This window comes from Grus americana, chromosome Z, assembly GCF_028858705.1.
Source record: "Grus americana isolate bGruAme1 chromosome Z, bGruAme1.mat, whole genome shotgun sequence".
Classification (NCBI taxonomy): Eukaryota; Metazoa; Chordata; class Aves; order Gruiformes; family Gruidae; genus Grus; species Grus americana.
In genome coordinates, this window is record NC_072891.1 from 29,771,161 (window position 1) to 29,784,070 (window position 12,910).

The 12,910-nt window shown below is 39.7% G+C and overlaps 1 protein-coding gene across 1 annotated transcript in view; it reads right to left on the reverse strand.

Moving 5' to 3' along the window:
- PGM5 (phosphoglucomutase 5) overlaps positions 1-12,910 on the reverse strand; it is an 80,069-nt gene that overhangs the window by 15,422 nt on the left and 51,737 nt on the right. Inside the window, exons 8-10 of the mRNA XM_054810655.1 lie at positions 8,191-8,326; positions 7,038-7,221; positions 573-707 (exon numbers count right to left, since the gene is read on the reverse strand). Coding sequence (XP_054666630.1) covers positions 573-707; positions 7,038-7,221; positions 8,191-8,326 — 455 coding nt within the window. The remainder of the gene's footprint in view (positions 1-572; positions 708-7,037; positions 7,222-8,190; positions 8,327-12,910) is intronic.

Sequence of the window (12,910 nt, forward strand, 5' to 3'; positions counted from 1 at the left end):
TGCTTTCAACGTTCACTCTTCTTAGGAAAGAGTCTGGTTATGATATGAGATAATTCTCAGACAGCTGCAAGTCTTTCCCTTACAAGGAATCCCTACATTGTTTAGACTCTGGCATCCGTATTTCCTAACTGTACTCTCATCGTGAGGAATCCCTGGGATGCTATAACTAAGTGATCCCCAGAAAATCTGCTTGAAAAATAATTATCTTTATTTTAATATTGTTCTGCAACTCAGATTACAACACTTAAAAAAAAAAAAAAAAAGAGTGAAAAGTAAACTAGCATGGGTTTGCTTAATAGACTAAAAGTGCTTATATAAATGCCCAGTTTTTATCACCAGGCATCTCAGCCCTTGACATTCCTGGTTTTTTAAACTTTATACAAACATATATTAAAACTCCTGGTCCTGCCTCAAAACGTGTACAGTCCATGATTAGGAAAATCATCCACAAACACAGTAAAAATGGGTCAAAGTGCTGAGTGTTCCTTCTGCTGAAAGAGGAAAACCTGTAGCCATTGCTATTACAGAGGAAGGGCATTGCTTATCGACTTACTACAATGCTATTGCATTACCTGTGGTTCCTTATTGTGTTGGCTAGGATCCTTTTCATAACTCTCTGCATAGATCCGGAGAGTAGCTCTCACATGGCTAGAAGCACTCATTCTGAAGATGAGCCTGGAAGCATCTGAAAAAATAATCCGCAGTCCCTATGGGAGAAGAAGGAGCAGCATACATGTAAGGTGGCAGTACCTTTACAAATCACAGTTCACTGCTTTAAAATAAAAAGTCAAAGGAAGAGTCATTTAGATGCAATTGCTCTTTCCCTGTAACTTTGGACAATTCATTTATTACTCTTCTTCCTCACCTCCAAAGACTAGAAATGATCTTGTTTATTCCCTCTCACTCCTTATAACAAGGACTCTCTTAAGGCTGTTTTTATTTTCTTTAGCTTATTTGTCCTTGTGTGGCAGAGCACAAAATCAATGGCCTGAGAAACAGTTATAAAATAGCAAGGATCAGTGGCCTAAGAAATAGCTACAGGATCCCCAGATGAAAAAACAGCTGTCAACAGTGAATACAGATGACAGACCATGTTATCAATGGCTGATTACAAGGATTTCAACAAGAGTCTGTAGTACAATTTGGGAAACTTAAAGTGTTAATTAATTTCAAGTACATTAATTAATGCACATCAACTGTGTGTAGAATTGAAAGGATTTATTATTCACTGTGAATTTGCTCTTTGTTCCCATCTTCACCTTTTCTTTTCTTTCCTCCTCACCCCTTTCGTACTGCATATAGGAACACATTCTTCTACAGACCACAGGCCATATACTTGGATCCACAGCCAACAGTCTGTACAGAAAGGCCACTGACACCAAATCACTAAATTGCACAGTTAAATAGTTGCAGTGTTTCAATACTCTACCAATTTTGCACTAACACGCAGTCTAGCTCCCTTTCTGTGGTACCCTTAGGCTAAGTGCCACCTCTGCTATACCACTGAACTATACTTCCCCTTTTAGTCCTGCTGTTGGCAAATGCCTAGTGCACAAACTGAAATCCTTGCTACTTTTGTTTAAGGGTCAGTAAACTATTAAAAAATGAGGAAAGATAATTAAGAGAGAAGCATTTTATTCTTCCACTTTTATCAGCAGCTTGAGAGGACGCTGATGTAGGCAACATAGCGCTCCAAGATGCTAAAGTAGAAACCTTTGTTTCCTCAGGTATATGCCAAAGCATCTTCAGCACCATGTAAAGCATTGTTTGGCTGATAATCACAGAATCATAGAATGGTTTGGGTTGGACCTTTGAAGGTCTAGTCCAACCCACATGCAATGAGCAGGGACATCTTCAACTAGATCAGGTTGCCCAGAGCCCGATTCAACTTGGCCTTAAAATGTTTCCAGGGAGGGGGCATCTACCACCTCTCTGGGCAACCTGTTCCAGTGTTTCATCACCCTCATCATAAAAAATTCCTTCCTTATATTGAGTCTGAGTTTACTCTCTTTTAATTAAAACCCTTACCCCTTGTCCTATCACCACAGGCCCTACTAAAAAGTCTGTCCTATCTTTTTTATAATCCCCCTTTAAGTACTGAAAGGCCACACTAAGGTCTCCCCGAAGCCTTCTCTTCTGCAGGCCGAACAACCCCAACTCTCTCAGCCTGTCCTCACAGGAGAGGTGCTCCAGCCCTCTCATCATTTCTGTGGCCTTCTGAACCCACTCCAACAGCTCCATGACTTTCCAGTATAATTCCCATTAACACTAGAAAATATAGAACAGGAAAATATCCCCATGGATAAAAGGCTGGATTAGATGGCCTAAGAGATATTTTCCATCTCTAACTTTGGTGACACCATGAAACCTTTTTTAGCTGCTAGTATGGTACTATGTATTAACTTTAACATGTATTTGCAACATAAATTTATCTAGTATTCTCAATATGTACAGTCTAAGTGACAAACAGAAATAGTTTACATTTGGAAGATTAAGCTTTACAGCCTGTTTTTCTAATATTTGCTATTAAGCCAACTTTGTAATGAGATGGTTCAGCTGATGCTGATGGGAGTTTTGCCATTGATTTCAATGGAATCAAGATTTTAACTTGGATACCTAGAATTATACGGGCAGTTTGTTACAGTCTGACCCTGTGAGCAACATTTTGTCTCTTGCTGATTGCTCATTAGACTTAACTTTATGACAGTGAAAAGTAAAAAGATAAATTGAAGAGTTTCATAGTTCTGGGGACAGTTTGTTTTGAGTACTTGTCAAACCCAGGACCAGCAGCTCAAAGTACAGAACATTAATGTCAATCAGCTTTAAGAGAGAAGGAAGGGAGGCTAACATATCTGCACAAGATGAGAGAAAGAACATCAGAGAATATGAGTGTCTTCCTCTCCAAAGACTAAAGGGGTATTTTACATGCTCCTGCCAGGCCTAGCAACTCCCACAATGACATGACTAGCAAGACCACTTGAATACTCTGCCACATACTCCATGCTTATCTGGCAATAATAACAATAACACACTGTTACTGGGTTTAGCACATCTGAAGTCTTGCCACTCATTAAATGATGGTCTTCGGAATAAAAAGGATTTATAAACACTCCCTATAACTCTTCCCATAATTTTATGACGCAAAAATGCTCCACCAAACTACAGCATCTGTAGCCAGTTTGATGTTACGGTTAATGGCACTTGGGATGTTTATGCAATGTATATAGGCACGCGACCAGCATTCAGACAGTTCACTGTACTATTTCTGAGGTTATTACTTTCTTCATTTTGCATTTCTCAGGGACACACCACTAACAGTATTGATTTTTACACACATGTGATGACAGCTAGTATTTGCCTGTAAGACGATGATTTCTGCCATACTGCTGAAAATACTCTGTAAAAGGAAATTACAGAGACACAGTGGCTGTATTCCTTAAAAACAGGAATCCTAAGTGCCAGGGAGAAATCATATGCCACGGCAACAATGGCTTTTAGAGCTGTACTGTCAAAATCAAACTTTAAAGTCACAATATTTGCATCTGGAAATTTAGTTTAACTAATTTTTCGGAGAGCCTAGCAGCAAAAAATCTGACTTTTGACTCTCCATTGGAAACAGTGACTTCAGCACTATCAAAGCTTTTCACTCAGGAAGGCCACAGAAATTAACGACAGCTATTGAAATTTTATATTCCTCACTGGTTTCTGGAAATTATACCTCAAAGCTGTGAGATACAAACATTTATTACAGCTAAAAAAACCCAGCCAAAGAAACAATTATCAAATACATATGAAAAAGCATTACCTGGAGAATAACCTGTGACTCTGCATCTTTGTGAAGACAAAACCAAACAGGTTTTCACTACTTGTTACAGAACTCCCAGTCTAACATATAAAAGATTTCCTTTTTCACATTTTTGAGCCTTTGTGGTCAGCAAGTTCAAAGCAAGATGGTGAAATTGCAAGCAGCCTAGTTACTGTTTGTAATGATGGCATTTTTTCACCTGACATAAGGTCAGTTAATTTAAAGCCACATGTTTGCTATTTATTATATAGAAGGTGTTACCTCCATGAAACATAAAATTTTATATGCAGAGCTTATAAATCGATGGAAAAGAAAGAAGAGTAACACACTGAAAAGCCCACAGGACAGAATAACTTCCAGTTTTAATAAAATAGGACACACTATTTGTCACTAACAAGAATAATGTTTTCTTATGGGAACAGACAAATTTTTTTCTGGGAGGAAGCAGATGAAAAGGTTCAGTACAGCTCCCACGCTGAACATCTGCAGATATTTATTTTAGGCAAATTTGGCCTGCTAATTGATATTAATGAGCTGTGTGGAAACTCTCAAATAAAATTATGTTCCATGGTTAACCCTCTGCCTTTGAAGCTGATGTGATGGAGATGGAGCTTCACAAGGATTTCTTTCTTTTACATTACAATCCAGTTAAAACAGCCGGCTGATGTATTAGTATCTATGAAGCACTCAGAAAACTAAACCTACTAAATATTGTACTATGTAGTTTGGTTTCCAGTGGTTTGGTTTGGATTTTTTTCAGTTACCAATTTCATAATTAAATAAATAATAAATTAGCATAATAAGGCAGCATGAACAAGACTAAGCAGCAAACTTAAAGCAAAATATCTTAGGATTTTGAAAAACATTGTTGAAGTATAATGGCAGGGAGTAACACCAGTAGAAAATCTAGCCTCGCAGCAATGTATTAGACAGAGACACATATATATAAATTAGCAGCATGTAAAATGGCCATACTTTTACTTCAAAATACTGTGAGTATCACAATTTTTATTTGCTCCTCTATGGACTTTTGAATGTCCCCTAGGCATAGTAAGCCACACTCGCTACTCTGACAGGAAATACTTTATTGCTCATACACGATTGAAATATTCTGAACAGAGAAGAATTTTCACCTTATCTCTGAAGAGTTATCTGAAATTCCTTTTTTCTAGCTTTTCCAGTGCCTGTTTCCTGACTCTTGCTCAAAAAATGAAATGAAAAAAAAAACAAAACCCAACCCAAGACTACATGCAGAGCCCTTTGCACCCCAAATCTAACAAAGTAGAGAGAAAACATTAACGAACTTTTAATAACAAAGCTCCATTTATTCTGTGAATGTCAGAATGTAAGAACTCTTCATTAAAGAGCTCAAAGTTAACCATTATAATGGATGACTTGTACTTCTCATCCTTCTAATTCAAATTTCACACAAAAATGCAACTGGTCCCGTTTATGGCTTGGATGATCCGCAGGAGCAGCACTGTTATGTGCTCATGTGCACAAAGGCTAGCACAATAGGACTTTAAAAATGAAAACAGTCCTCAAGAACAGCAGAACGTTTCATTTAATTTTATGCCTCATTATTGTACTGTGATAAACAATATTCATGGATTTCAACAGTCAGAATGAATTAGAAGCTACAGTCTGGTCATATTGTTTGCTGCCTATTTTGTTGTTGTTCTGTTTATTTTCTGAACCTGCTGTTTATTAACACTGAGTAATTATCATGTAGCCAGCTTCTCATTCATGAGACATAGTGCAGTTACACTGAATATAAATCTCTCTCCCCTACCTGCTGGGGAACAAAACTTTGAAGAGGTTCCTGAAAACATAGCTGGAAAATCTGCATGAAGCTCATGACAGTCAAAAAGAGACATCTGCATTAACATGAAGAACAAGCTACCTGAGGAAAATGGCATCAGTGAACTGTTGTTTCATTTGCATGCATCGATGTCGTCTCTTATTTTATTGTGCTTGGAGAATCCCACCGAGGCACAGGGAGCTAGGAATGTGTCCTTGCTAAAAGACAAACTGGTTGAACTGTACACACTTCTCCCTATGAAAAGACATGCTTTCTAGTTTTATGGGCTCACTTTCAGACTTCATCTGAAAACAGGCCAAGTCATGTTTATCTGTTTGTGTTACATGGTGATATGATTAGCAATTATATTCCAATTTAGGACAAGGGCTTTGGATTAAAATTAAGGGAAAGAAAAGCGTACTGAAAATTCACAAGCTGTTTTTTAAAAGTACAAGGGCCACAAGTCTGTCATGCCTGTAATTTTCCAGTGGACTTGGATATGACAATATCCTTGTATCTTGTTTCAGCAGTAACATGTACAAAGACAGTAGCTCAGGAGCAGGTGGGCTGCTTATATTATCTGCATGCAATGATGAATGGAAACTATAAAGACTCTGAGCAGAATGGCATGACAATAGTTTTAATGGCTTGTAATATACATTTGCTAGGGTCTGGTCAGGTCAAATAATTTACAAAGCAGAGAAACTAGGACAATAAATATAAACAGCATAAAATCAAAACACATTTTAATATGAGTCATAGCTCATATTCAAGACATTTGAATATACATTTACACCTGGCAAAAGTACATGGTTAGTTTTGAGCACATCGTGAATTTCAAAACATTAAAGGCTCAGTTTGAACTGCAGTTCTTGATAGCTAAGGAATCTCATAATGGAAACAGCCCAGAAAGAACACAGAACCAGTCATTTGGGCTAGAGAAGTCAAACATGCTCACATATGGTACAATCCACTAAAGTCTTCTGCATGCTATTGGCCAAAACAGATAACGTCCCTTAATTATACAAACCCTGTGGGCCACCAAGAGCAAGCAAATTTTAACTTTTTTTGTAATGTATTGCAAGTGGAGATTTCAGACAGAAAATAGAAAAAAGGAAACCATCTTTGCACTGTTCAGGAAAGAGAACCCTCCCTATACATGCATTGCTGTCAACAGGGTCTCCATCCCCTCCTACATTCTCTGTAACACTACTGCCTCCAGCTATGCACAGCAAGTGCAAGCTAAACCAGAGGTGGATTATCTTATCCAGACCGAGCTAATCTTAAGTAGGAAATGCGGTATCTATCAGAGCAAAGAAAACACCATCCTATAAATAAATGGAGAGCCTTGCCAGCTGAACGTTAAAAACAACACTGTTAGAGACAATATGACAGTTGCAAAACTTTGCTACTCCATCACTACAGCCATACCTGTCTTTTGGTCACAGTGCCATCCACAGGATCTATGTACTCAAAGCTGTCCGTTCTTTCCACACTGTAGATATTGTTACCCACAGCAAACTGCTGATGGCTGAATGATTTGTCAGTGATCAAAGCTTCCAGGTCTCTCATTATGAAATATGCTGTTCTGGGCTCCAGTGCTTCATAATCAAACCTTGCACATACATAAAAAAAGTAGAACCAAGAAGTAAGTCCCCTAAAGCTGAGAAAACAGTTCTGCTTTCACAGAACTCAATATACTCACAATTAGCAATTTACCACTTACTTCAAAAATCAGAGGTGGACCACTGAAGTACTGACTGGAAATTAAACCAGCACACACATGCAAGTCCTGTGCAATCTGACCATTACGTGTGTGCACCACAGTTCCACACTGGCCACCTGACTCTTCGTCAACAGAAATCATTTAGAAAATGCACAGTTTTTAAAGTAGCATAGAAAATGTCATCAATACACAGCTAGCTTTCTGAGATTAAGGACACAGTCAGTGCAGTGCTCAACAGCTGCGTGACAGAGAGAAAACTTTGCTGTATGTTTTGGGGAACAGCTGTGTGCAAAAGACCTTACAGATATGTAAACTCCTCTGGATTAAGTCTATTCTGAGAGAAAGAGAGAGGCAGAAGCTAAGATGTAAATGGCAGTTGGAATTCACCCTTTCGAGATCTTAATAAAAATGAGTAAATGTTCAGATCTTTGGAGGAGTTCTCCTGAATTAAAAGTAGGCATAGTTCCAATTTTCACTAAGACACTGCCACATGGAAGCACATACAGAAACAAATGCAGGAGTAAAACTAGCTAAGATTTTGATATTTTTTTTCAACACCATGTAACGAGCTATGCCTACAGATTCTACAGGTAAATAATGCAAGTCTTCCTGCCATTCAATATGAAAAAATTCAATACTAGATTTGACATATACACGCTGCTCTTTCAGTAAGTAAATAAATTCTGCTGCCACACACTCATCAGAAGAAACCTGCCTATAGAACAGTAGCAATCTGTGCAGATTTTCATCCTGTGGACACAGCAAATGCACACCTAAATGCAACTGAGCACAGCTAAAGAAGCCATGGTTGTAGCAGAATTATCCTATCAACTGTATAAGTTTCCTCATTTTTCTCACCTGCAGTAGTAGTGTCGGCCAAATTTTGTCCAGTGATCCCTGACAATCTCCTCCACACTCTGCTTTCGAGCTGCTAGGATTGAAAGCCAAACTAGCACAGCCCATAGTCCATCTTTCTCTCGAAGGTGATCAGAACCTAAAGAGACATACGTAAAGCACATTATTTGGTATCACTGCAAATCAGAAAACAAGGTAAAAGAGGCTGGGCAAATGTCTCATTTAACTTTGTATGTAACATAATCAGTAATCAACAATACCAACCTCAGCAACTCTGATATCATCCAGATGGACAACCAGAACTAATGTTTAAAATGTGATTTATTTATATATGACAAAGTCCGTACTCCTAAGGTTAAATAAGAAGATGTACAAGTACTTGAATAGAAATGGTAGTAGCAGGAAAACATTCTTAGTCATAGAATCATAAAATGGTTTGGGTTGGAAGGGACCTTAAAAGATCATCTAGTTCCCACGCCCCTGCCATGGGCAGGGACACCCTCCACTATGCCAGGTTGGTCAAAGCCCCATCCAACCTGGCCTTGAACACTTCCAGGGGTGGGGCATCCACAGCTTCTCTGGGCAACCTGTTCCAGTGCCTCACCACCCTCACAATAAAGAATTTTTTCCTAATACCTCATCTAAACCTACCCTCCTTCATCTTAAGGCCACTACCCCTTGTCCTACTGCTACATGCCCTTGTAAAAAGTCCCTCTCCAGCTTTCATGATTCCTACTCACTGACATACAGTGTGTTTTCACACCCCTGGTACTGTTGCCCAGAACTGGGCTAGATATGCAAACCCCTGGTCATGAACCAGAATGCTCTATGTCAGTCAAGTTCAACAGCATCTCCTTATCTCTGCAGATGTTCATTTGTCAAACTGCACAGAAAGAATTTTCCCATTTCGTGAAAAATGAAAATTTCCAGAATGTTCATAACCTCCCATCAGGACAAAAACAAGACCCTGAAAAAATGTTTCTGGAAAAAAAAACCAAAAAACCCCAGATCAGAGAATCACACTTCTTCTCCTTTCTGTATTTCTCTCTACCTTCCAGTGGTAAAGACTTTTGGATGCTCAGATCTAAATCCCTTCCTAGGTTTATATTTATGAAGAGAGAAATTGATCCAACAATGGAGACTAAGAACAATTTCAGAATACCCCACAGGATTTAGCACATACTCTCAGATACAGGGGGCACAAGTTCAAGTCTATTATCTGAATTCAAGAGAGCAAGACTTGATCTTGCACTTCCCATGTCCACAGTCAAAATGCCAACTTGGAGTAACAGACTGCTCTGCAACAGACGTGTAACATACCTTAATCAGAAATATTTCTATGAAGCTAAGCTCTGCCTGTTAAACTTGGAATGTATCAATTAGCAAAAAGTTTAAATAAAATCTGTATTTTCTAACAAAAGACTCTTTCACAGGAAGATTCTTGTTCATCTCAGCAAGTGCCCTCTTCTTTTGGATAATTTAGAACAAGCTTTTGTGGCAATATGTATCTAACCCAGATTACCAAAAAATGACAAGGAAGCATGCCTGAGTATTAACACAAAGTAAGATCCAAGATACCTGTGACACTCCCTAGATATTCATGATGACTCCATAAGCTAATAGACTCAAGAAACTTGAAGAGACATCAAATATGTGGCCATTGCTCTGGTACAATAATACTAGATTTTGTTGAAGTTTGTTAGCTGCAACCTTATAATTTTCTGTCTACATGCACATTATTGAAAACCTCAGTACAAAGTAAGCACAGTAATTCACCAGTTTTGTTTCCTCCAGGAATTACCTACTGCTCAGGGAGGCAACCAGTTGAACTATATGTGCCCTTAGAAGATACTTAGCAAAATCCTCCAGAGAGGAATCTAAAAAGTCTTAGGTTGAAAACCTGTTTTATGAAATATCCTCCATCCTCAAACACAAAAATCCTGTGGCAGCAAGACTGCTTTGCAGTGCTGTGATTTTACATAACAGCCTGCAAGGTCTACACAGTCATCTGTCAAGATGGCTATGTTTTGCTACCGGCAGAGGACATCGTTCCCATTACATAAATTGATGCACTGAAGCTGTTAATCCTGTGAAAAACTGTCAACAGAAAATTAAAGACATATAAGGAAAACAGCAAGACATGCCGAGAGCCACCGTGATTCCTAGAGTTCAGTCTTGACGTCCATCTTCCAGTTACTGCTGCCGCCTCAGACTTGCAGTCCCTCTTCTTGGGAGACAGCAACAGTCACAGTAGCAGATGCTACTCATACACGTTTGCTAAGAGCCCATGGCCACAGCATGGCCTGCCAGTAACACCTCTTGTGTTACTTTCAACCCTGGGAGTGTAGACCTCCAACACCCTGAATACAACATTAAGCAAGTTAGCTACCACAGAGTTAAGTAAATGCAAATTACTATTTCAGCACAAAATCCGAGTTGTACAGGAATAATTACTGAAGATTTGTGAAGAGGAAAAAGACTTCTATGAAGATGAGGTTTGTGTCTATGAGCTAGGTAATGCAGAAAACAAGGACGTAAAATACTGTAGCTAGATTTAAGAGCTGAGACAGACAGTAATATTGTTTTGCATTTGCAAAGTAGCTGTCATGATAGTAAGAATACACCCCCCCCGACACTTTTTACCAGGCTTGATCTGTGATCTGTGAGCTCTCTGCAACAAGGGCAGTCTCCTACCACAGTGCCCAGAGCTGCAGGCTGGTCCTCGAGGAGCTGCTGTAGGAAGAGCAACAGCTCGCTCTGTTCCCCGCTCCAGAGTCCCGGGTGCTGTCAAGGCACAGAGTGACGACTAATCGGAAAAAAAGGGCAAGGTTATTTATGAGCTCTCACAGCTTTGCAAATAGCTTCAGATAAGAAAGGAAAACAAATGTCCCTCCACTGGAAATCAGCCCTTCGGACATTCAGGTCCTCACCTTTTCTACTCCCTTCTTGTGATAACACACTAGATCAGCTGAAGGATGCCTTCCACAGAAACACCAGCAATAAGGCCTATGAATAATAAAGTCAGCTTTGCTCGTAGGCAAAGCAGATGGCATGGTCACAGTCACTGTTATTGTAGTCAAGAGTCTGTTCCCAGGTAACAGTGCCGGCGTCGGTTTCTGCCACTGCCACCAAACGAGACACCTAGAATAGAGCTGTCACTTCCCACCAGCGTCCATCGTCCCTCTGGCAGCAGCAGCAACAGTTGTCAGGTCACCATGGTGGCTGGGGGCTCCTTAGGGACCAGGGGCAGGGGGAGGCTCCCCGGTGCCCATCACGGCAGGGCGGGCGAGCCCTGGGGCATGGGCAGGGCCCTGGTAACAGCAAGCTCACACCACCATGGCTCCTCCTTTCCTTCTTAACCTGTCTGCCTCTCCTTTCAGCCATTTACACTTAGCACTGAAAAATTCAATTTCACCTAAAAAGCCATCTCTGTTGCTGATACTACCAGCAACTTAAACTGCTTAAGTGTCTCAACAGACACCAGCAAGAAGTGGAGACATGGTATTGAGCTAAACACCTCAGCAATTTGTTCCAATGTAAACAATCATTCATTCTCCTGTTGTGTAACACTCTGCAGACTGCAAGCCATCAAATAGTACCGTGAAGGGCACAGCATTCATTCAGCAAAATGGTCTATACATCATGAGAGCTGTGCAATGGTCTGAACTGAACACCAAAGAAGAGATGCGTTTTGATTTAACAAACACTTTGAGTATGTTTCATTGAACCAAAACGGTCCAGTGAAACACGGACAAAAGAATTTTTTGAAAGGTCTCTGTTGTGCTCTGAGCCTTGTTCTGGCGTCATTTACGCTCATAAATCTCTATGAAGAGCGATGATTGTAGACACGTATCATTCTTCTGATCCATTTAGCAGCTTTGGCATGTGCTCTGTCCTTATGTGTCCTTCAGGAGGACATACAGATTGTTGCTTCTCTGGAAAGAGAAAGCATTGGAGGAAAGTAATCCAGAGGAAAAATTCTGGATGGAAAAGCTGGAAACAACCCAACTGTTCCAGAATCGACCTGCTGCTGTGGATCTGCAGAGGCAGAGCTGCCCTGTGCAAAGGGATCCGGTAAAAGGTGCCTCGCAACTATCTGTTGTTGAGACTGCAATACTAATACTCCTACTGGCTTGCTGAGGGCCCTCAGCAATCTTGGGATAATTCTCAGTAATACTTTTAATTGCAACATCCAAGGCGTTAATGAATTCTGGCCTCTGTTTAAGGACCTGAAGCAGAAGGATGCAACAGAAGAGTCAACAAATATTTTCTTGATTATCCCATTATATTTAATTTGCCATCAGTAAGGGAAATTATAATAACGGCAACTGCTTCAACAGATTTTTTTTAAGTTAATTTGTCACATATTTCTCCATAAAACAGTAGCAAAAGTTATTTTTTATTACTGCAACAGTCAATCGCTATGGCCTGACTCAGAGTAAACCATCTGGGAAAAACTCAGAGCATGTTCCCATTCATAAAGAAGTACTCAGCTTAAACAGGCTTAAACTGAAGTAAAGTCTTGAAAGCTAGTAGCCTTAGAAACAGAGTAAAATCATGCGAAAATGTTCATACGATGATTTTCTGATACTGTAAATCTGTTAAGCTTGCAGGCTGTCTTTTACATATCTGATTTATTCTGTATCTGAGAAGATTTCCAATTCCAAGACAGTGAGCCCTGAGGGTCATATGCATGAAGAAAATGTAATTGCTATTCTCTAAA